The sequence below is a fragment of the Lithobates pipiens genome, unplaced genomic scaffold (genome assembly GCF_037356315.1).
Source record: "Lithobates pipiens isolate NorthernLeopardFrog02 unplaced genomic scaffold, aLitPip1_a1.2 Scaffold_3, whole genome shotgun sequence".
NCBI lineage: Eukaryota > Metazoa > Chordata > Amphibia > Anura > Ranidae > Lithobates > Lithobates pipiens.
In genome coordinates this window covers 18,344,928-18,369,278 of record NW_027507790.1, presented here as the reverse complement: position 1 = coordinate 18,369,278, position 24,351 = coordinate 18,344,928, and the positions used below count along the sequence as shown (strand labels likewise).

The window sequence follows — 24,351 nt, the reverse complement described above, 5'->3', positions numbered from 1 at the left end:
TGTGATCTGATCTTCATCTAAGTCACAACAACAGACAATCACAGTCTGCTTAAACTAATAATACACAAAGAATTAAATGTTGCCATGTTTTTATTTAACACACCATGTAAACATTCACAGTGCAGGTGGAAAAAGTATGTGAACCCCATAGACTAATGAGATCTCCAAGAGCTAATTGGAGTGAGGTGTCAGCCAACTGGGGTCCAATCAATGAGATGAGATTGGAGGTGTTGGTTACAGCTGCCCTGCCCTATAAAAAACACACACCAGTTCTGGGTTTGCTTTTCACAACAAGCATTGCCTGATGTGAATGATGCCTCGCACAAAAGAGCTCTCAGAAGACCTACAATTAAGAATTGTTGACTTACATAAAGCTGGAAAGGGTTATAAAAGTATCTCCCTAGGAGTGGTCGTCCTGTAAAGATGACTGCAAGAGCACAGCGCAGACTGCTCAATGAGGTGAAGAAGAATCCTAGAGTGTCAGCTATAGACTTAAAAACGCCTCTGGCATATGCTATCATCCCTGTTAGCGAATCTACGATGCGTAAAACACTAAACAAGAATGAATTTCATGGGAGGATACCACAGAGGAAGCCACTGCTGTCCAAAAAAAAAAATTGCTGCACGTTTACAGTTTGTACAAGAGCACCTGGATGTTCCACAGCAGTACTGGCAAAATATTCTGTGGACAGATGAATCCAAAGTTGAGTTGTCTGTAAGAAACACACAACACTATGGGGGTTATTTATGAAAGTAAAAGCCACTTTGCACTCCAAGTGCACTGCAAGTGCAGTCGCTGTAAATTCGAGGGGAACATGCAAGGAAAATAAAAAACAGCATTTTAGCTTGCACATGATTGGATGATAAAATCAGCAGAGCTTCTCCTCATTTCCGATCTACCCTTCAGATTTACAGCGACTGCACTTCCAAGTGCACTTGCAGTGCACTTGTAGTGCAAAGTTGATTTTCCTTTCGTAAATAACCCACTATGTGTGGAGAAAAAGAGGCACAGCACACCAACACCAAAACCTCATCCCAGCTGTGAAGTATGGTGGTGGGGGCATCATGGTTTGGGGCTGCTTTGCTGCGTCAGGGCCTGGACGGATCATCGAAGGAAAAATTAAGTTTATCAAGACATTTTGCAGGAGAACTTAAGGCCACCTGTCCACCAGCTGAAGCTTAACAGAAGATGGGTGTTGCAACAGGACAACGACCCAAAGCATAGAAGTAAATCAACAATAGAATGGCTTAAACAGAAGAAAATAAGCCTTCTGGAGTGGCCCAGTCAGAGTCCTGACCTCAACCCGATTGAAATGCTGTGGCATGACCTCAAGAAAGCGATTCACACCAGACATTTCAAGAATATTGCTGAACTGCAATAGTTCTGTAAAGAGGAATGGTCAAGAATTACTCCTGACCGTTGTGCACGTCTGATCTGCAACTACCGTATTTATCGGCGTATGAGACACACTTTTTTCCCCTTAAAATCGGGGGAAAATCATGGGTGCGTGTTATACGCCGATCCCCTCGCCGATCTGCCGATCTGCACTCTGTGGAGCGCCGCCAACATTTACCGAGCTGAGCCGAGTGTACTGTGTACTCGGCTCCACTCTCAGTCACGCCCAGTCCCGCCTCCTAGCCTTTACATCCCGCCATTGGCCTAGTGTTGTGTCCATCACAGGAGCCAGGACAAGGGGCGGGACGGGGGCGTTACTACGAGCAGAGGCGAGTAGCCGAGTACCTTCGGCTCGGCTCGGTCTATGTCGGCGGCGGGAGGAGCCGAAGATCTCAACGACGGCGGCGGGAGGAGCCGAAGATCTCGGCGGCGGCAGCAGGAGGAGCCGAAGATCGCGGCAGGAGGAGCCGAAGATGGCGGCGGCGGCGATAAATTTAAAACGAACCATACTGCAATTTTGTGGAAGGCTGCAGGGAGACAGTGTAGGGCTGCAGGGGGACAGTGTAGGGCTGCAGGGGGACAATGTAGGGCTGCAGGGGGACAGTGGAAGGCTGCAGGGGGACAGTGTAGGGCTGCAGGGGGACAGTGGAAGGCTGCAGGGGGACAGTGTAGGGCTGCAGGGGGACAGTGTAGGGCTGCAGGAGGACAGTGTAGGGCTGCAGGGGGACAGTGTAGGGCTGCAGGGGGACAGTGGAAGGCTACATTGATGGGCATTTAAAATGTAAGGTTTTTTCCTTAAACTTGCCTCCTAAAAGTTTTTTTCCTTAAACTTCCCTCCTAAACTTGGGGTGCGTGTTATATGCCGGCGCGTGTTATACGCCGGCGCGTGTTATACGCCGATAAATGCGGTATAGGAAATGTTTGGTTGAAGTTATTGCTGCCAAAGGAGGTTCAACAAGTTATTAAATCCAAGGGTGCACATACTTTTTCCACCTGCGCTGTGAATGTTTACATGGTGTGTAAAATAAAAACATGGTAACATTTAATTCTGTGTGTTATTAGTTTAAGCAGACTGTGAATGTCTATTGTTGTGACTTAGATGAAGATCAGATCACATTTTATGACCAATTTGTGCAGAAATCCATATCATTCCAAAAGGGTTCACATACTTTTTTTTTGCAACTGTATACTGTTCTTTCTGCCTGGAAACTGGAGATTGTCCATGGCAACCAAAAAGTGTCCCTTTACGTCAAAGGTGGTTTTAGAACAGCTAGAAAATTAGAACACTTGCAGAATTAAGTGATAGTGAATCATGGGGAAATTAATTTTAATATTATTATAGTATTGTTTTTTATAATTATTTATATTTATTTATTATATTATAATTTATGATTGTGTTTCAAACTTTATCATACCTGGGATATCTACTACACTCTTGTTTGGACAGATTTAAGTGTGTTATTTCTAAAATTTACAGGGCTACAATATAAAATGCCAAATTTATATGCAAAATAATTGTACTGCTTTGAGACGCAAAAATATGACATAATCATACAGCCAGGTAGGCTACACACTATCTTGCCTCAGTACGAGCAACAACAGCTGTCAAGCAGTATTAAAATCTGTAAGGCATATTATAATGCCTTATGTATTAGAACTATACCACAAAAGGTTTTGCATTATACACATGTCACTTGGGTAACAAAATATGATTTAGTTAGTCAAATCAAGGAACTATCAGGAATCTTTGAGAAGTCAGTAGTGCACACATGCTTTAACTGACAGCAGAGGAAAATGTAGGCATCAATAAACATAGTGATGGGATCTGAATACTGGCACTCTTACACTTATGGTGTACAGTACGGTACCCAACACAGGCTCCCAGCAACAAACTGATATCATATCTCTGACCTTTTCTCCTATCTGTAGGTTTCTTTTTACAAATGTGCATGTAGAAAACCTGATCACTGCTAATAACTGCCCCTCCTTCTCAGAGTCTGCCCCTGTATAGAGGACCCCTTTCAAACTGGGGCTGCGCCGCGTTAGCAGGAAAGCGCTGCTAGTTTTAGCGGTGCTTTACCGTCATTTTAGTGGTGATTTTCTGCCACCAGCATGTCGCTTTTAACCCCCGCTAGCATCCGAACAAAGGGTCAAAAGCACCCCTGTTGCAGCACTGCCAAACCGCTTTACGGGCGCTTCGGCAGCGCTGCCCATTCATTTCCATGGGCAGGGTGTTTTGGGAGGGGTGTATATATACCTCCCCAAAGAAGCTGCTTGCAGGACTTTTTTTCCCATCCCACAAGCGCACCGCCCCAGTGTGAAAGCACTCGGGCTTTCACACTGGGGAGGCATGAGAGGTGCTTTTTAGGTGCTTTACAGGCACTATATGTAGTGCTAAAATGCCTGAAAAGCGCCTTCAGTGTGAAAGGGGTCTAAGGGAAATTTAAATCAAGGTAACTATAGGTATTTACATATGTCCAATTTGATGTATTTTAAAGAAATATCTCACTCCATTAGTGTTTTTTTTTTATTAGTTAAACGTTCCAGTGATATCAACAGTTATAATGGCTAAAAGATATGGAAATATTTTGATTCTGGGAACTAATCAAATCGTCTTTGTGGGACAGGAAACAATTTCAGCCTATAAAACAATGTACTCATGCCTTACGGAAATTTAAATATTATTTATTGCTATTCAACAACAAGTAATTGTTCCTATTTTTTTGTCTTATTCCGTAAACCCCATTATGTATCATAGATGGTCCACATAAATTTGGCTCTGAAAACACTGCATACTGTACATATGGAGAGTTACACTCTCCAAAGTGTAAGCTACTAATTTTCCATTGTGGTTACCGTTACCGTACAACCCTCCAAAACTAAAATGAAATGCATAGTGTGAAAAAGATAAAACCAACTTCAATTTCTCACATGGCTTCTACAATAGGGATGTTTGGTGTTTAGGTAGTGCTGATGACTGTCTAGCTCTGTCAAATAGTCAGTATTGCAAGCCCAAAGTTCCCAGACAACTGGTCAACAGGTGAAAATGGTCTTGCTTTGATAAATCAATTGCAACATTAGCTAACTTACCTTAAAATATGAATAATATAACTAGACTTGTTATATACAAGAACATGTTGATCTTTCCTAGTACATCTTTTGTACATTATGCTGTGTGCACAAAAAAAGATACTACAGTGATACATACAACCTCACAACATCTAATAGAATCTGTTCTTAGGGCTAATTGCCTACTAAAATCTTGCATACAAGGTCTATTAAAAAAAAAAAAATGAATAGAATAAACTATAAACGTATTTTGAAATTTTATAACAGGGGTCTCCAAACTACGGCCCGCGGGCCACATCCGGCCCGCTGGGATGTTTTTTCCGGCCCACAGCTTGAGTCCTCAGACTCACTGCAGGGTCAATTTCTTCTCAAGCTATGTTGGGGAGCAGGACGTGCGCTGCATACTCAACCCCTGGCAGTATGTAGTGCTCGTCTCGCAACCTGACAAAGCCAGCCAACCTGGCGCCTCACTAAGCAGCTGTTTGCTAGAAGTATTCAACAATACACCGGCTAGGACCTGCTGCACCTCCTAGCTCCCTCCCTACTGCCAGTTCGCATACCACGTGCCTGTGTAACAGCCAGACGGGAGCCGGGAGATACAGCAGAGCTGCACTGAAGCTGGGAATCGATATTACTGGGACCAAAATGTGAGTGCTTCGGGGGGGCTCTCTGATGTGGACCTAAATGTGGAGAGGTGGCTCTGATGAAGGATGCAAATGCCGAAGGTGGCGCTCTAAGGGGAAAACAATTGTGCGGGGGTCTCTGATGGGGACATTAATGTGTGTGGGGGTCTCTGTTGGGGACATTCATGTTTGTGGGGGTCTCCGATGGGCACATTAATATGCATGGGGGTTTCTGATAGGGACATGAATGTGTGTGAGGGGGTCTCTAATGGGGACATGAATGTGTGTGGGGGCCTCTGATGGGGACATAAATGTGAAGGGGTCTCTGATGGGGACATGAATGTGAAGGGGTCTCTGATGCGGACATTATTGTGTGGGGGTCTATGATGGGGACATATTGTGTGTGGGGGGGTCTCTACAAATATGGAAGGGGGATCTAAGGGGGACACAAATGTGCAGCGGAGAGGCTGATGGGGACAAAAATGTGTTGGGAGACTCTGATGGGGATCAAATGTATGGGCAGCGTGTGTCACAGTAACACAGATGTGTAAGGCTCACTGGAAGTTTATCCCTGTGCATGAGGGTAAGGCATTTAGGTTTGATCGGAGGTGCGCCATCCAGCTCTCCTGCCGGCAGCCTGTCAAATTCCATTCTATTCTGCTGCTGCAGATTCATTTATAAATATATTTTATTTTTTTCGGCCTGCAAATATATGAAAAAACTAAAATGTGGCCCTCAAAGTAAACAGTTTGGAGACCACTGGTTTAGAAAATAAATCATTATTGCATCAATAGCTGATATCAAGTTATTGTTATATCGCTTATTCGCTTTTGTGTTGCAGTGTGCCTCCCACTAAGGCTGCAAACTTTTTTAAATAGCTATTGACAATTGACACAAAAAAATCCCAATGCAATGACAAAGAATTTTTGTTTCCTTTTAGAGAATATTGAAAGAAAAAAAAAAAAAAGAAAAATCGACACTGAACAGTGACACTTGATTGCATGACCACTTATACATTTTTCTGTGCTCACATAGAGACTTGTGATGAGTAATAGCAATCTCTGCATTTTTTTTTATTCATGACAGTTGGGAGAGAACCATGAATGAATAATTAGCTACTTCTCAATATATAACATTATTCTGCTGCCATAAGCTGACCTATACTCTACAAAGGGATGCCAGATGGACATTATATATATGATTTATTTTAATCTTAAAGGCTAGACTGCCCCCCACTCACTGTAGGTATTATGAGAGCAATTGACTTCTAAATCACTACAGCATCATTTTTTAAACGGTTAATGGATTCCTCCTCACACTCATGTAATAGAGCAAGGGCACAATGCCAATTGCTGCTGAAATTAGGGAGAAGTTCATCTTTTATCTTTCATCCATATTTAGGAGGCAACATTAATCATGGTCAGAGGATGCAGCCCCTCCCCCAAACCACCCCCCACCCAGTGGTGTATTTAGGTTTTGTGCTGCCCTAGGCCTGACTAAACCCATGCACCACCCTAATTTAAATATGACCCATCCCTTCCTGATGAGGCCACACCCCTTCCTGTTCAAGACCCACCCTATTATCTGTAAACCACACCCCTTCCTCTTTAGGCTCATTTGGCACCTTTCAGGGTGGAGGGAGGAACGGTTACCTGTTTTCGACAGGTACCCCCTCCTCCTTCCTCCACTGGGCCATTCAGAAAGTGCAACGTGCTTTGCACGTGTGCAGTAGGGAACCGTCCGGTTTCCCTTACCATGAACGATGGTGGCAAAACCCGAGAGCCAATCCAAAAAATTAGGTGTTGACATTGCGGGACCCTGGACAGGTAAGTGTCCTAATATTAAAAGTCAGCAGCTACAGTATTTGTAGCTGCTGAGTTTTAATGTTTTCAGGAACTCCTCGTTAATGAGTTTGCATTGATTTCAGCATTGATGGAGCACTTTATTGCAATATCATGATCTGCACTTTCACTAAATGTGGACAGTTTAATGGGTTTGCATTGATTTTAGCATGCACGGAGCACTTTGCACATGCCAATGGCGGCTGGTGCTCAAAAAAACAAATTCAGAAAAAAATACATCAATTGCAGCCTCACTGTGCCCCATCAAACGCAGCCATTGTTCCATCAAATGCAGCCACTGTTCAATCAAATGCAGCCACAGTGCCCATCAAAAGCCGCCACTGTACCATCAAACATAGCCACTGTGCCCATCAATTGCAGCCAATGTGACCATCAATTGTAGCCAATGTGCCCATCAATTGCAGCCACTGTGCCCATCAATTGCAACCACTATGCCCATCAATTGTAGCCACTGTGCCCCATCAAACGCAGCCACTGTGCCCCATCAAACGCAGCCACTGTGCCCCATCAAACGCAGCCATTGTGCCTTCAAATGCAGCCACTGTGCCCTCAAACGTAGCCACTGTTCCCTCCACTGTAAACGCAGCCACTGTGCCCATCAAACACTGCCACTGTGCCCATCAAAAGCAACCACTGTGCCCATCAATTGCAGCCACTGTGCCCATCAATTGTAGCCACTGTGCCCATCAATTGTAGCCAATGTGCCCATCAATTGTAGCCAATGTGCCATCAAACGCAGCCACTGTGCCCATCAATTGCAACCACTGTGCCCATCAATTGTAGCCACTGTGCCCCATCAAACGCAGCCACTGTGCCCTCAACCACAGCCACCGTGCCCTCCACTGTGCCCTCAAACGCAGCCACTGTGTCCTCAAACGCTGCCACTGTGCCCATCAAACTCTGTCACAGTGACCATCAAACGCAGCCACTGTGCCCTCCACTGTGCACTCAAACACAGCCACTGTGCCCTCAACTGCAGCCACTGTGCCCATCAAATGCAGCCACTGTGCCCATCAAATGCAGCCACTGTGCCCATCAAACGCAGCCACTGTGCCCTCAAACGCAGCCACCGTGTCCTCAAACACAACCACTATGCCCATCAAAAGCTGCCACTGTGCCCTTGAAACGCTGCCACTGTGCACATCAAACGCTGCTACTGTGCACATCAAACGCTGCTACTGTGCACATCAAACGCTGCTACTGTGCACATCAAACGCTGCTACTGTGCACATCAAACGCTGCTACTGTGACCATCAAACGCTGCTACTGTGACCATCAAATGCTGCCACTGTGCCATCAAACGTAGCCACTGTGCCATCAAACGTAGCCACTGTGCCATCAAACGTAGCCACCGTGTTCTCAAACGCAACCACTGTGCCCATAAAACGCTGCCACTGTGCACATCAAACGCTGCCACTGTGCACATCAAACGCTGCCACTGTGACCATCAAATGCTGCCACTGTGACCATCAAACGCTGCCACTGTGACCATCAAATGCTGCCACTGTGCCATCAAACGTAGCCACTGTGCCCTCAAACGCAGCCACCGTGTTCTCAAACGCAACCACTATGCCCATCAAACGCTGCCACTGTTCCCATCAAACGCTGCCACTGTGCACATCAAACGCTGCCACTGTGACCATCAAATGCTGCCACTGTGCCCATCAAATGCTGCCACTGTGCCCATCAAATGCTGCCACTGTGCCCTCAAACGTAGCCACTGTGCCATCAAACGTAGCCACTGTGCCATCAAATGCCACCACTGAACCAATCAAATGCTGCTACTGTGCCTATCAAATACCGCCACTGTGCCCTCAAATGCACCCACTGTGGTGAGGTCACTGCACTGTTGTTCACTGTTATCACTGTTTTTTTTCCTTTCTCTCAGAAAAGCTTACAGAGTTTAACCGCTTCCTGACCGCCTCATGCCGATATATGTCAGCAGAAGGGCACGTACAGGCAAAATCAGATACCTGTACGTTGCCCTTTAAGAGGCGGTGGGGGCACGCACGCACGCACGAGTCTGGTCGCGGTTCCCGTGGACTCGATCGCCGCGAGGATACCCACGATCGCATCACAGAGAGGAAGAACGAGGAGTAAACAAGCATCTCCCTGTTCTGCCTAGCGCCAGTGACACTGATCTCTGCTCCCTGTGATTGGAGCAGAGAACAGTGATCTGTAAAACACAGCCACGCCCTTTACAGTTAGCAACACGCCCCTAGGACACACTTAACCCCTACACTGCCACCTAGTGGTTAACCCATTCACTGCCAGTGTCATTTACACAGGAATCAGTGCATTTGTATAGCACTGATTGCTGTATAAATGACAATGGTCCCAAAAATGTGTCAAAAATGTCCGATGTGTCCGCCATAATGTCACAGTCACGATAAAAAAAATCGCTGTATAAAAAATATGTAGAAGAATACGTATCGGCCTAAACTGAGAAAAAAATAAATTTATATATATTTTTGGGGGATATTTATTATAGCAAAAAGTAAAAATTTTAAATAAATAAATAAAAACCGCAGAGGTGATCAAATACCACCAAAAGAAAGCTCTATTTGTGTGGAAAAAAAGGATGTCAATTTTGTTTGGGAGCCACATCGCATGACCGCGCAATTGTCAGTTAAAGCGACGCAGTTCCGAATCGCAAAAAGTGCTCTGGCCAGGAAGGGGATAAATTATTAAGTTTTAATGCTTATAGTGTAACTCCACTTTAGTGGGAAAAAAATAGCAAATAAAAAAAATATAGCATACAGAATTGCGACAGAAGTCATATTGTAATTGAACGTTATTAAAAATAACCTTCCCTTTTCAGTCTGAAGCTCTGTAACTTTCTGTAATATGCAATGCCATATGGCTACCTGGAGGCATTCTGTACACAGATGGTATACAGAACAGCTACCAAATATGTAACTTCCTGCTTGTATGATACGCCGATTTTCCCAGAAGCATGCACTGCGATACAAGTAAGATTTTGGGCATCGTCTGCAACAAAAATGTAATTGTTTGGTCAGATACTCCCAAAGGGAAATCAAGTCTAAAGGGTTGCAGACCCTGCCACTTTCCTCATTAGAGCCCTGCAAGTGTAGCAGCTGATAATTATATAATCACTCTCATAGAGATTCACTTAGCACATGGACACATACAAACAACTATTTCTACAGAATAGCAAAGGATAGGAATCCACAACAAAGTTTGTTAAAATCCTTGCAATGAATAAAAGATCACCCAGAAGGGATTTACTCTTTAAATACATCTTTGGAGCAGTTACAATTATTTCATAGCTCCTGCCTACTTCTACCACCCCCCTGTCAGTGTTCTACTTATCTATCCCCTATACAGAGTGATATTCTGACTAGATCACACAGCTACTTGCAAAAATCTCACTGGCTTCTTATGGAGCTTCTGAGTAGGAGGACTTTCACCAAATTAAGTTTGCATGAGAATGAATGAGAGTATAATACACTTCATCATTTGTAGACTACAGCACAGGCTGTAGCCTACAGCAGCAAAATTTTGATTGAAAGGCCATCTGCCACTTTTTTGTTATCAACTGTAGAAGCTAAATTACTTTGCACATTTGCAGTAAAAAACAATTAAGATTGAGATGCTGCAGAGATTATATACAATAGCAATCTCATGTGCTGCTGCTTTCTTATGCCGTGTACACACGATTGGACTTTGACGGACTAGGTCCGACAGTCTTCCCGACAGACTTTCGGCGGAGTTCCGGTGGACTATTAGCCAGTAGCCAATAGCAGCCCTAGCGTCGGTTTTTGTCCTTCGGACTAGCATACACATGAATGGATTTCTCGGCCCGGCGGAGTTCCGGCGGGAAAATTTAAAACATGTTGTATTTCTAAAGTCCACTGGATTTTTGGCAAGCAAAGGTCCGATGGAGCCCACACACGATCAAATTGTCGGACAGACTCGTTCTGTCTGACTTTTGCTGTCAAAAAGTCCGGTCATGTGTATGTGGCATTAGACTAAACCTATCACAAAGCAGAGAAATTCAAACTTAAACCCCGTACACATGGGACGAATGTCAGGAGACATCGGCCGATTCAATAAAAAACGTCCAACATTCGGACCGTGTTTATATTTATTTGTTTTTATGTGTGTTTATGGCCAGCTTCTGTCAGACGAGCATGCAGGAAAACCAGTAGCTGACTGGCTCCGGCTCAGCGAAACACCCCAGGAACAGCTACATGTCCGCGGGCTTGGCCCGGAGAGACCTAGGGCCGCAATTCGCTATAGCAGCAGCACGAGCCGAATCCAAGATGGCGGGCACCATGCAGCCACACACACCAGGCACAGAGGAACTCTCAGGACCCAGACAAACTCTGACTCAAGCCACCCTGATCTTCACCCCTGGGTCTTATGCGAGTAATCACCAGTCGGTGACCTCATCCCCGGCCTCAACAGAATCAATTATCGGACACACGATGGAAGATTGCCTTCTATCCCCCCTGCGGGCCTCCCTCTATTCCCCCCAGCAGACATCCCGGATTCTGCAGGATGGAAGCTATTGAACATAAACTGGACATGACTGTCTCTAAGACTAAACAAAACTCAGATCATATCCAGGTTCAGCAAGATGAACTGGATACTGCCCTCTCCAGGATTGACGACCTGGAAATTAAATCCAGGAACAAAACTTCCGAATCAGAGGCCTCCCTGAATCAATCACTGACACCCTGGCTGTTGTGCAGGATTTTATCAAACAAAGGATTCTCAACATCCCTCCACACAAACTGTGATAGACTGGGTTCACAGGGCCCTGGGACCCCCCAGAAAAGATGGCTCTCCAAGAGACATAGTAGCAGAACCTCATAAAGGAAGAAGTAATGAAACTGTGTCGCTTCCAGTCTCCCCTGACATGTCGGGGGCATGCCATACAGGTCTTCATTGACATCTCACCTACCATCATCCAAAAAGGAGAACCATGAAACCCCTTCTAACAGTCCTGTCCCAAAAGGACATTAGGTACAGATAGGCTTTTCCCTTGGCTCTAAAGTTTGATTTCAAAGGCAAGACATACTTCCAAGCTTCCAAGAAGTTGAACAACTCTCCTCCTGGACCTGAGACTCATCTCGCAAGAAGCAGCAATGGACTTTGCTAACTCCTGTTCAGGATCAGCCAAGCGTCCTCTCTTATGAGCCCCCTGGTGACCGTCAGGCACAAGCCTTAACCCAGACGCTCGAAGGACACTGGGCTCCCCTGATACTCTAAGCTCTACACCCTGATGTCAGTGTCAATATTTCAGGGACTGGCGATCGCAGAGCAGTTGGCGCACAGTTCCCTGATTTAATACTTATCTGTTATATGCCTTTTGAATATTTCCTCCCACAGTTTTGAACTTTGTTGCCTGAACCTTGTAATCTGTTTTCTCTAAGTTCGGGTTTCCCGTTGGTACACGTTATGCCACAACCTTCACACTCTGGGGTGTGTCCCGGGGGAGCTCGTGTCAGCCCCCCACAAGGGTGATGGGCAGGCCCCCTGAGATTACACACCCGGGACCAGAAGGTACCCCTCATTTTAGATATTTTCCACAGTAGTACACTGGTGTGCCGAGGCAGTTTTTAATACTGTGCCTGCCCTTACCCCACGGATTTGGGTTTCTCCTTCTGCCTGGGTTGTAAGGTCACCACCCCTCCCAGAGGGAGTGGACATTGTTTGCTTTTTTTTGGGCAGCAGGATCCTACTCGCCTGCTGTCTTCTCAGGCCCTTAGTGGGCCTGAATGTTATGTCCTTTTATCTCCATCCACTACACTCAGTTCAGGATACGGAAGGTCAAAGGACCAGACCAATGGCTCCCAACAGGTGAGTGGCAGTGAACATGGTATAGGCCTTTCCTTCCAGCTCCATGACTTGTAACACACCACCAGCTGCTCCTTTAAGAGTAGCTACTCACAATGCCCAGGGGTTAAATTCCCCTATCAAACTCAGAAAAGTTCTTGACTACATGAGAACACTCAGACCGGACATAGTTTTCCTTCAAGAAACGCATCTCCTAATCCGGTACAAACCTTCCTTCATCCCTGCTAATTTTCCCCTATTTTCCCTGTCAAACGTAGTAGATAAAACCAGAGGGGTAGCATTCTCATTTCAAAGAACTGAAGATTTTCAACACAGGTTACAACACAAACTCCGAGGGCAGATTCCTTCTGATCAAGGGAACTATAGACGACCATCTGTATTCACTTATGTCCTACTATGCTCCAAATACTGGCCAATCTAAATTTTTCCGTACACTCTTTGAGACTCTCAGTCCCCAGTTAGAGGGCTCGGTAATCTTTGGGAGGGGACTCTAATATGACCAAGGCCTAGACACATCTTATCCTATTAATGCTCAAACCATTCACCCAACCAGAAGCAGCTCTAAGATTGCCAAAATGATTTTCCAGCAGGGCCTCAGTGACATCTGAGAGAATTGAGTCCTACCCAAAAAGACTATACACACTTTTCACACTCACACCAATCATATGCCAGGACTGACCATCTGCTTGTCTCCCAACACTTTAATCCCATCAGTGCTCAAAGCACTTATCAAAGACGCAGTCTGGTCAGACCACTCCATGGTGATCATTACTATACATAACCGACTACCCCAACCAAACCTGCTCCACTGGAGACTTAATGAAGCCATTTTAGCTGACCCCATTAGGAAAATTGAGCTAGAAAAGGCCCTTACCGAATACTTTTCCCTAAATGATGTAAATGATAATTCTCTGGAAACTTTATGGGAAGCTCACAAAGTCACTATCTGGGGTAAAATCATTCAAATGGCATCCCAGATAAAAAGGGAGAGACGTCCAGACATCAAAAAATTTGAGAAGAATTATACTTCTCTCAAGCTTAATGATAAGCAAGACCCGTCTCGAGTACCCACCTCCCTCTTGGATGCAGCTCGTCTGGAATTGAACCTAGCACTGACAGCTAATGCAGAAAAAAAGCATCATATGGAGCGGGGCAAGATACTGCCATCAGTGAGACAAGATTGTCTCGCTGCTGGCAACTAGGCTCTCACTTCGGGCATGCACACATTCCTTCCCCAAAATCAAAATCACAGGTAGACCCCCAATGGCGAACCACATGAGCATAATGCAAGCCTTTCATAAGTTCAGGTTCTCAAATTTTTGTGACCACGGTGGTGCCATATATGGCAAAAAATTTTAATGTTAAAACCAAAGAAGACCCTCTTAACACACGGTTAAACTCTGTGTTTATAACCGTCATCCCTAAACCAGATAAGGACCCAGGTGAGGTAATGAACTACAGACCATTATCCCTGATCAATAATGATTTAAAGATTATGACTAAAGTCATAGCTGACCACCTCACTTCCTTCATTGGTTTATACATTCATAAAGATCAAGTGGGTTTTATCCCTGCAGGCAAGGCCCGGACCAAATTAGAAGAGCAGTAGACATTGCCTTTCTCTTACAATCTGGTTGGGATGGCAGTCCTAAACAAGAAGGTATGTTACTGTCGTTGGAACTGCAAAAGGCCTTCAACTCGGTCTCTTGGCCTTACCTGTTTGCCCTGATGGACCACTGGGGATTCGGCCCCCATTTCAAACTCATTAGGGCATTATACTCCACCCCAGAAGCTCACAAGGCCTCTACTCGGACCCTATTAAAATAGCAAAAGGCACTCGCCAAGGGTGTCCTTTATCCCTGCTGATCTTTGCCCTTGTAATAGAAACCCTAGCAATAGCCATCCGAACAAACACAAATATCACGGGGGTCAAGTATGGACCCAACACACATAAATGTGGTCTCTTTGCAGACCTTCTCCTTTTCATCACCTCCTCGGTCACCTCCATCCCTGTCATATGTAAACTCTTAGAGGAATTCTCCAAGGTCTGTGGACTACAGGTGAATTATGCCAAAACCCAAGCAATGAATGTTTCTCTTCAGTTGTCACTAGTGACCCAGCTAAAGGAATCCTTTAAATTTGAGTGGAGCGATTCCTCTATTTAGTATCTAGGGATAAACCTCACTCCCAAGTTTGAACAACTGTGCTCCGATAATTACCCCTCATGTATCAGAAGCTAAAAACTGACCTCAAAACTTGGACCCAACATGAACTCTCCTGGTTGGGTAGAATTAACTCCGGCAAAATGACTCTCCTCCCAAGACTTCTATATCTCTTCCGCTTCCTCACAATTTTAATCAGAATGGACCACTTGAGCTCACTCCAAAGCAAAATTGTTAAATTTGTAAGATGGAAGGTGGGATATCAATTCTCTCAGCCCACGCTATTCAGATCAAGGTCTGAAGGCATTATGGGCCTCCCAAATTTGCTCTGGTATTACCAGGCGGCTAGATTAGCTCAACTATCTACAGTGTATTTCAAGTTGGCAAAGCCAGACTGGGTTGACATTGACAGGCAGGCAGTTCCCTCATATACCATAAGACTATCTCTTATGGAGCCAACCTTCAAGTCAGCCTCCTATCCTGTCCCCTTCCCTTTCTCACTCTGTCGCCTTGTGGGATAAGCTCAAACAGGCCCCTTCCCTGGTATCAGATAGCTCTCCTCTGGTCCACTTATTCCACAACCTGAACTTTAGCCCAGGAATAGAAATGAAAGCCTTCAAGTGGTAGTTGGATAAGGGGATGTACCGGATTGGCCACTTTTTCACTTTGGCGGGCCCCATCTCGCTTGCCTACTGTGTTTGCAAACTGGATCTTCCTGACTTAGAATGTTTCAGGTTCCAGCAAATTTACCATTTTCTTCACTCCATCTGGTCTACAAAACCTAAACCCTCTCGCATAACTCCTTATGAACTTTTTTTTGCGGAGAGGTCGTGGAGCAGAGAGGAGGCATATCCATAATTTACTCAGCACTTGCCCAAACCCAGTCGAAGTCCTCCTACATGCTAGCTTGAACTCTTGAACTTCCATATGCCTAAAATTACAAAATGTTCTCAAAAACTTATCTTCTTCATTCTCCTTGGCTCCAAACTTTCCATAGCCAAAGCCTGGAAACTTCCCAGAGTCATTCAGACAGCCAAGTGCAAAATCTCCGGGATCATTTCACAGGAGAAACTGGCAAGTTCCTTACTGGATACTTCTGAACAGTTTCAGGAGACCTGGGATCCCTGGGCCACCTACAAAGGACTTCACCTACCCCCTAGTCTCCCCCAATCCTAAATTCTTACAATGGTGCTCTGGTGGCTGGGCTTCTTATTCTCTTCTTATTCTCTTCTCTCTCTCTTCTTCCCTTTTTTTCCTGGACACCTCCAAACACTTGCTCCTCAAATTCCCCAGTGGTATACAGGCATGGGATATAAGATTGTTCCTCATGCATTCTCATTTTGGTTTCTTCATTGTGCAATATCGATGGTCTACAGAGGACAAGGCCCAAGGGAGGGCCACTCCCGCTCCCCTCTTGCACAGCTAGATCCCCTTGGGGGTGTATCGGATGGGCAGAACTTGGGTTCGCCTCCAAGACAATCTATCTCTAAACCCTTACTACATTATATGCATCAGCCCCTTAAATACCCTTACTACAGAACTGTTACCCCAGCCATATCTTCCACTTAAGTCTCTATGGATATTTTCTTTATAGTCTGTGTGTCATCGCATCAATGTGCATTGTTACCATTTTGAAAATCAATAAAAAAATCTTTCAAAGTAAAAAAAAATAAAAAAATTGCACACAGGAGGGTGCACACGCCTAGTGCATTACTGAAAGTATATTGTAGAAAAGAAAACATACAGTCAAATGGATACTCACAAAAATAAATATATACAGGTGTTGTATGACACTTAAGACCTATAAACTATCAGATTTTCTGCTGATTTTTGTCTTCAGATTTACCAAAACCATATAATATAAGGTCAAACCTTAGGGGTTTCAATTTGTATGGAATCAGGCAGGCCCTTGCACTACATGGTTTTGGTAAATCTGAAGACAAAAACCAGCAGAAAATCTGAGTGTGTATGAGGCTTAAATCTCAATCCAGTTGGGGAACAGCATGGCCAAACACACCATAATACTGCACTGGCGAACTGACGCGTTTCCGGAGGGATGCAGCCCTTTCTAGATAGCTTCTTCATCTCTGAAGAATGGGGTGCATCCCCTGAAATGTGTTTGGCCACGCTATTCCTGCACTGGATTGAGATTTATTGTCATACAACACCTGTATACTTTTATTTTTGTGAGTATCCATTGGTCTTTATGTTTTGTTTTCTACAATAAACCTTAAGTAATGCAATAAACTCTCCTTTTACTGAAACAGGGAAATTAAAACGAATTTCCTTCATCTTTGCTTATGTTATGTGTGTTCCCCACACATGCTTGTCACTGCAGGCCATTGCTTACCACAAAATGAGATGATGTGACTGCTATCTTCATGGACAAACTTTCTGGTAACAGCTTCTTCCATAATTTGTTTTACCTGTAAGTAATACAAAAAAAAAGCAATTTATAATCAACAGTCAGCTTAAAATTGAACCTGTTCATTAAGGTATATGTAAATCCTCACCTTGTAAAACAACCCATTAAGTTTAAATAGAAATGAAAGGCAATATATATTGTGGCAGAGCGAGGCTCTGTCCCTATGAAATTAGAGGTAAAAGAGACACAGAGTTTGCATATCTGCGGACTGCAGGACTACAGAGTGTAGAGTTTAAATGGAGAAAACTGCTCTGTCAGTTTTCTCCAGGTTTTGCTAGTTCTGGATGGGATTCTGTAGTTTGGAGATCCCTGAGAGTCATGGGTGGGACGGGATCTCCAACCCTGTGTCCAGGTCTTGAGGATAGCAACCAGGTTGTGTGCCCAGCTGCACACAGCCCATATAACAAGGGGCTGGTGGGAGTAAAGTGTGGAGGATGGTGGAGTGTGACCAGCTTGCTGCTGCTGTTTGAAGACAAACCTGTGTTTGGAGAGTGGTCTGCCCTGTGGGAGACTGTAGCCCGTGTAAGGGGGGATTCTTTTCTCGGGGACTGGGAAAGGCTGGCCTGCCTTGGGAGTCGGGAAGACTATGGAAGCCAGTGAGTCCAGGGGGCTGGAAAGAATCAATAAGTCTGTTGGGAGCAAGCAGAGGAACTGCTGATGAGAGAGCCAGGTGGCTTGGTATGTTTTCATTGATGTGTGCTGAATGAAGTTAAACCCCTGCGTGGGATTCCTGGATGGACTATTGCTTTGTTTTCCCTTTAATAAACGTGGGCTACCAGGCCCTTAACTATAAATGCCTGCCTGATGTGGACTGAAAATGCATCTAACCACTTGAGCTAAACACCCCAATGTCACACACATGCACACACACACTGTAAATACCCTTTTCCCCTTTTATTAGGTGATCACATACCCTCTGTTCTTAACTGAATAAGGAGCTCAGAGAGCTGGGGGAGGCGAAACCGCAGCACACTGGTCTTCCCAGGGGGGCGTGTCAGGACAAGTCTGATTATTGGAGGAGAGCAGGCCTAGTTCCCAGCACTGCTAGAGAATTGATGATGCTGTGTAGCCAGTGTAGCCAATTTTTGCTGTGTAGCCTAGTGTAGCCAGTTTTTGATAGGAAAGCAGAGGGCCTAGTAGGAGCACCAGGCTATTTCACACAAAGGAAGCAATACAAAAGAGAACAGGATACTTTTGGTACAACAGACACATATCAGGAATATGAAATGTTGGGTTTACATATTCTTTAAGTATTTACATGTGTTTTAGGCACTACCAATTAACTCAATGATGTAACATGTATTTTCATGAAAGCCCACCAAAGATGCAGCAAGCAGGCCTTTTTTGTAATGCACAGGTGTGAATTGGCCCTAAAAGCATTGAGCAGAAATTTATTTTCAAAATTTACAACACAGGCATTAAAAATCTTAGCTTATTCTCTATTTGCTTTCTGTTGCATCAGAATATTGACAGGCTGCCTGCATTCTGATGTAAACAACCAGCAGGAGTTTTAGGCTTCATGGACATGGACCAATTGGTCCATGCAGTGTAAAGGCAAATATTTATGGTGCCCAGGATGTCCTGTAGCAGACACAAATGGGTGAAGGCAGCACATGCACAGAGATACAGATGTAATGTACCTAACGCACATTACTACACACAAATAGCAGAACATAGCTCTGTACAGCCACCTTCACCCATTCATGCCTATGGGCAGCTGTACACTGCTCCAGGACATCCTGGGGGCTAGATAAATGCGGTGTCATTGCTTTGCATGGAAAACTGTGCCCATGTGCATGTAGCCTTTAAACTTTGAAATTCACTAAATAGAATCTTTGTTGTGATTTTTTGAGAATCACTACTTTTGAAGCAGAATAGGCCATTTCTGTCAGTAATCGATTTCAATAGAAACGCACCAAAAATACACAAAATCATATGTTACACTTGTTTTTCATGCAATCCCTTAACCACTTGCTTACTGGGCACTTAAACCCCCCTCCTGTCCAGACCAATTTTCAGCTTTCAGCGCTGATGCACTTTGAATGACAATTGCGCGGCCATACAACACTGTACCCAAATGAAATGTTTATCATTTTTTTCCCACAAATAGAGCTTTCTTTTGGTGGTATTTAATTACAGCTGGGAGTTTTATTTTTTGCTAAACAAACAAAAAAAGATGCAAAATGAAAAAATAAAAAAAATCATGTTTAATAGTTTGTTATAACATTTTGCAAACAGGTCATTTTTCTCCTTCATTGAAATGCGCTGATGAGGCGGCACTGGTGGGCACTGATAGGCGGCACTGGTGGGCACTGATAGGCACAGTTAAGGCAACACTAATAGGCACAGATAAGGTGGCACCGATAGGCACAGATAAGGCAGTACTGATGGGCACAGATAAGGCGGCACTGATGGGCAAAGATGAGCACAGATAAGATGGCACTGATAGGTGGCACAGATGGGTGGCACAGATGGGTGGCACTAAGGTGCACTGATAGGTACCACTGATAGATGGGACTGATGGGCACTGGGATAGGTGGCACTGATAGGTGGCTCTGATAGGTGGCACTGCTGGGCACTGATGGGCGGCACTGATGGGCACTGGTAGATGACACTGATGGGCACGGATATGTGGCACTGAGGTGCAGCACTGTTGTTGAGGCAGATTGTGGGCACTGATAGGTGGCACTGTGGGCACTGATGTATGGCACTGTGGGCACTGATGTATGGCACTGATGTATGGCATTATGGGCACTGATGGGTGGCACTGCTGGGTGGCACTTTTATTAATAACTGGCTGGTACTGGCAGGGGGCAGGTGGGCACTGATAAGTTGGCCGTGATTGGGCCGTCATTCGGCTATAGCGCGGATCTCTAGTGGTTAAAGTGGGAGTAAACTTCCATATACAATGTTTACCTATAGGCAAGCCTATAAGGTGGCTTACCTATGGGTACAGTAAATATCTCCTAAACGTGCACTGTTTAGAAGGCATTTACTTTAGATGCAGTGTGTGACGTTGCTGGCACATGTGCTTTGAAGGAACGGCATACTTCTTCAGAGCTGTACAGTAAACAGCGACTCCCGCGTGCTTGTCATCACCGGCTTGGCCATTCATATCGCCAAAGTCCGAAAACCCAGAAAGAAGACCAGGTGAAGATGGAAGCCCCTTCAGTGGTGACATTATGACGCTGGAGGGCTTCGTTTTCAAGTAAGTCTGTCATAATGTGCTAGTATGCAATGCATACTAGCACATTATGACTTAAACTGCCTGGTGCCTTTTTTTTTTTGTTTTGGATGTGGACTACTATTGCTTTAAAAAAAATCTAAGGGGTCAAAAACACTTGATTGTGCCCCAAAGAAGCCTGTGTATGGCACTTCACTATACAATTTGCACAAACAGAAAAAAAAATAACAAATTGCAAAAGTACCTTAAAATCCCCTAAACACAATATCCTCAAATGTGAATGGAGGCTAAGTGGTCAGAGATGGCTTCTTTTAAAGATATTGTAGGGCTTCTGAATGCCAATGCAATTGACTGATGTTTATATGCAGATCTTGCTGGCAAAAGCTGGCAGAAAGATCCTGAGTAAAAAACACACCAAGTTCTCACTGCCAGGGTTTCTATCTATACTTACACGCGCATATGAACTTGCGTATATGCCAAAATTACTGCAATAAAATGTAAAACTTTCAGTTTATTTTATTATGGCTTAGAATGCAACACTTTATTATGGCTTAGAATGTAACTCCTGGCTCGCAGTTTCCTCTCTAATTAATCTCAAAGGCGTTCTATCGGGTTGAGGTCAGGATTCTGTGCGGGCCAGTCAAGTCCCTTTATGGACCATGCTTTGTGCACTGGTGCACAGACATGTTGGAACAAAGGACCATCCCCAAACTGTTCTTACAAAGTTGAGAGCATGAAATTGTACAAACTGTCTTGGTATGCTGACGCCCTAAGAGTTCCCTGCACTGGAACTAGGGGTCCAAGTCAAACCCCTGAAAAACATAATCCCCCCTTCTACCGATTTGTACCAGTGCATAAAGCAAGGTCCATAAAGATATAGATGAGCAAGTTTAGAGTGGAGGAACTTGGCTGGCCTGCACAGAGTTGAAGTTGTTATATCTCCAAAGAGTGGGCCAACTCAATATTGAACCCTACGGACTTAGACGGGGATGCCATTAAAGCTCATGTGCCCCAAAACTTTTGACAATACAGTATATTTCTAAAAGTGCCATTGACATGAAATTTTCACCACATGTTAGGAACAACCCACGCAAGCAATACATACAAAGAACCCAAAACCAAATAAGTTCAGAAATTAGGTAATGTGTAAAAATGGAATGACACGGAAAAAGTACACGCTAACTGAAATGTATTTAATACTTCGTACAAAATTGTTTGTTGGTAATGACAGCTGCAAGACGATTCCTGTATGGAGAAACTTGTTCCATGCATTGCTCAAGTGTGATTTTGGCCCATTCTTCCACACAGTCTTCAAATCTTGAATTTTCTGTGGGCATTTTCTATGAACCAATTGCACGTTTCCTTGGCTTTATGTTTGGGATCATTGTCCTACTGAAATGTCCATCCTCCTTATCCTGGTAGATGGCAGAAGATTTTTATTAACCATGTCTTGGTAAATGTTTTCATTCATCCTTTCTTCTGTGATATACAGTAAGGGTTTGCCAGTACTGTATGCTGAAAAACAGCCCCACACCATGATGTTACCACCTCCAAACTGCACTGTTGGTATGGTGGGATGTGCAGTGCTTTGACCTCCAAACATGGTGTGCATTATGGCATCCAAAGAGTTAAATTTTGGTCTCATCTGACCAGACTATATTCTCTCAGCATTCCACAGGCTTGTCTAAATGTTGTGTAGCAAACTTTAACCACTTCGCATCCAGGCCAATTCTGACATTTCTCTCCTACATGTAAAATTCATATTTTTTTGCTAGAAAATTACATAGAACCCCCAAACATTATATATTTTTTTTAGCAAAGACCCTAAAGAATACAATGGCGGTGGTTGCAACTTTTTCAGAAAAAAACTTTCATGCTTAAAAAAAACAAAAAAACAGTAGTTAGCCCAATTTTTTTGCATAATGTCATAGATGAAGATGCGCCGAGTAAATAGATACCCAACATGTCATGCTTCAAAATTGCACGCGCTCGTGAAATGGCGCCAAACTTTGGTATTTAAAAATCCCAATAGGCGACGCTTTAAAAATGTTTACTGGTTACATGTTTTGCATTAGAAGAGGTCTAGGGCTAGAATTATTGCTCTCGCTCTAACGTTCGCGGCGATACCTCACGTGTGGTTTGCACACCGTTTTCATATGTGGGCGGGACTTACGTATGCGTTCGCTTCTGCGTACGAGCTCACGGGGACAGGGGCACTTTAATTTATTTTATTTATTTATTTATTATTGTTTTACTTTTATTTTTTTAGTTTGACACAAAAAAAAAAAATATTTGATTACTTTTATTCCTATTACAAGGAATGTAAACATCCCTTGTAATAGGAATATGGCATGATCAGACCTATTTACAGTGAGATATGGGGCCAATAAGACCCCATATCTCACCTCTAGGCTGGGAAGCCTAAAATCCCCCCCCAAAAAAAACGATCACGGCTTCCCAGCCAAATCGGCACCGTTATTTTGAATGCAGAGGCCGGGTGTGATGTCATAACATCACGCCTGGCCTCCGAACGATCATAGAGACTCTGGGGACCATCTGGTCTGCCGGAAATCTCTATGGTATCATCTGGGGGCCGGCGGATCCTGTGACCGACTCACCGATGGAAGCGGTGAGTCGGTAGAAGCACTGGAGGGCGGCGGGAGAGGGGGGGCATCCCCTCTCGCCGCCCGTAAAAACGATCAAGCGGCGGAACAGCCGCTATGATTGTTCTTTTGGTGCAGGGAATCGCCGGCTGAAAAAGCCGATATCTGAATGATGTCTGTAACCTCAGGCATCATTCAGATATACCCCCGGAAAGTCAAGGACATCCCTGGACGTACCTTGGGCAGGAGGTGGTTAAACAAGCTTCAACATGCTTTTTCTTCAGCAATGGAGTCTTGCGTGGTGTATAAAGGCCATGGCGGTTGAGTGCATTACTTATTGCTTTCTTTCAAACAATTGTACTTGCTAATTCCAGGTCTTTCTGAAGCTCTCCACAAATGGTCATTGGCTCTTGAACAACTCTTCTGATAATTCTTTTCACTCCTCTGTCAGAAATTTAGCAAGGAGCACCTGGGCGTGGATGGTTTATGGCAAAATTATGTTCTTTACACTTCCTGGTTATGGCAGCAACAGTGCTTACTGGAACCTTCAGAAGTTTAGAAATCCTAATGAGACACCTTTTTATAGGCCATCAATTGAGACTGAACCAGCTGATATAATAATTTGGACTGACAAGGAGCAGAATTTCTAATTTCTGATAGATTTCTGCTCGTGTCTTGGCTTTCCATGCCATACTTTTTCCCTGTGTCTTTCAATTTTATTAAACATTAACATACCGTATATACTTGAGTATAAGCTGAGTTTTTCAGCACATTTTTTTGTGCTGAAAACGCCCCCCTCGCCTTATACTCGAGTCTCCCTGCCTCACTGTGCCCATCTGCAGCCTGATGCACCTGATCTCCCGGCGCTGTGACATGCAGTCTAGTTGGTGGCCATCCAGTGTAACAAAGCCCCACCTTCTCGTCCGTGATAGGTGGAACACTGACTCACTGCTGGGAAACTTAATCAGTGTTTTCTGTTACCGACGAGGACGTAGAGAAGGTGGGGCTTTGCTACACTGGACGGCGGCTGACTAGACTGCATGTCACAGCGCCGGAGTCCTGGAGATCAGGTACATAAGGCTGCAGATGGACACAGTGAGGCGGGGAGATGGCACAGTGAGGCCTGCAAATGGGCACATTGAGGCTGCAGATGGGCACTGTTGACCCTCTTTTACACTTACAGGAGCTGCTCCATTTCTCT

At 44.5% G+C, this 24,351-nt stretch overlaps 1 protein-coding gene across 2 annotated transcripts in view; it reads right to left on the bottom strand.

The window, feature by feature from the left end:
• Positions 1 to 24,351, bottom strand: part of SGSM1 (small G protein signaling modulator 1) — a 364,300-nt gene that overhangs the window by 248,518 nt on the left and 91,431 nt on the right. For both annotated transcript variants that reach the window (XM_077461348.1, XM_077461349.1), the window contains exon 3: positions 17,289 to 17,364. In XM_077461348.1, coding sequence (XP_077317474.1) covers positions 17,289 to 17,364 — 76 coding nt within the window. The remainder of the gene's footprint in view (positions 1 to 17,288; positions 17,365 to 24,351) is intronic.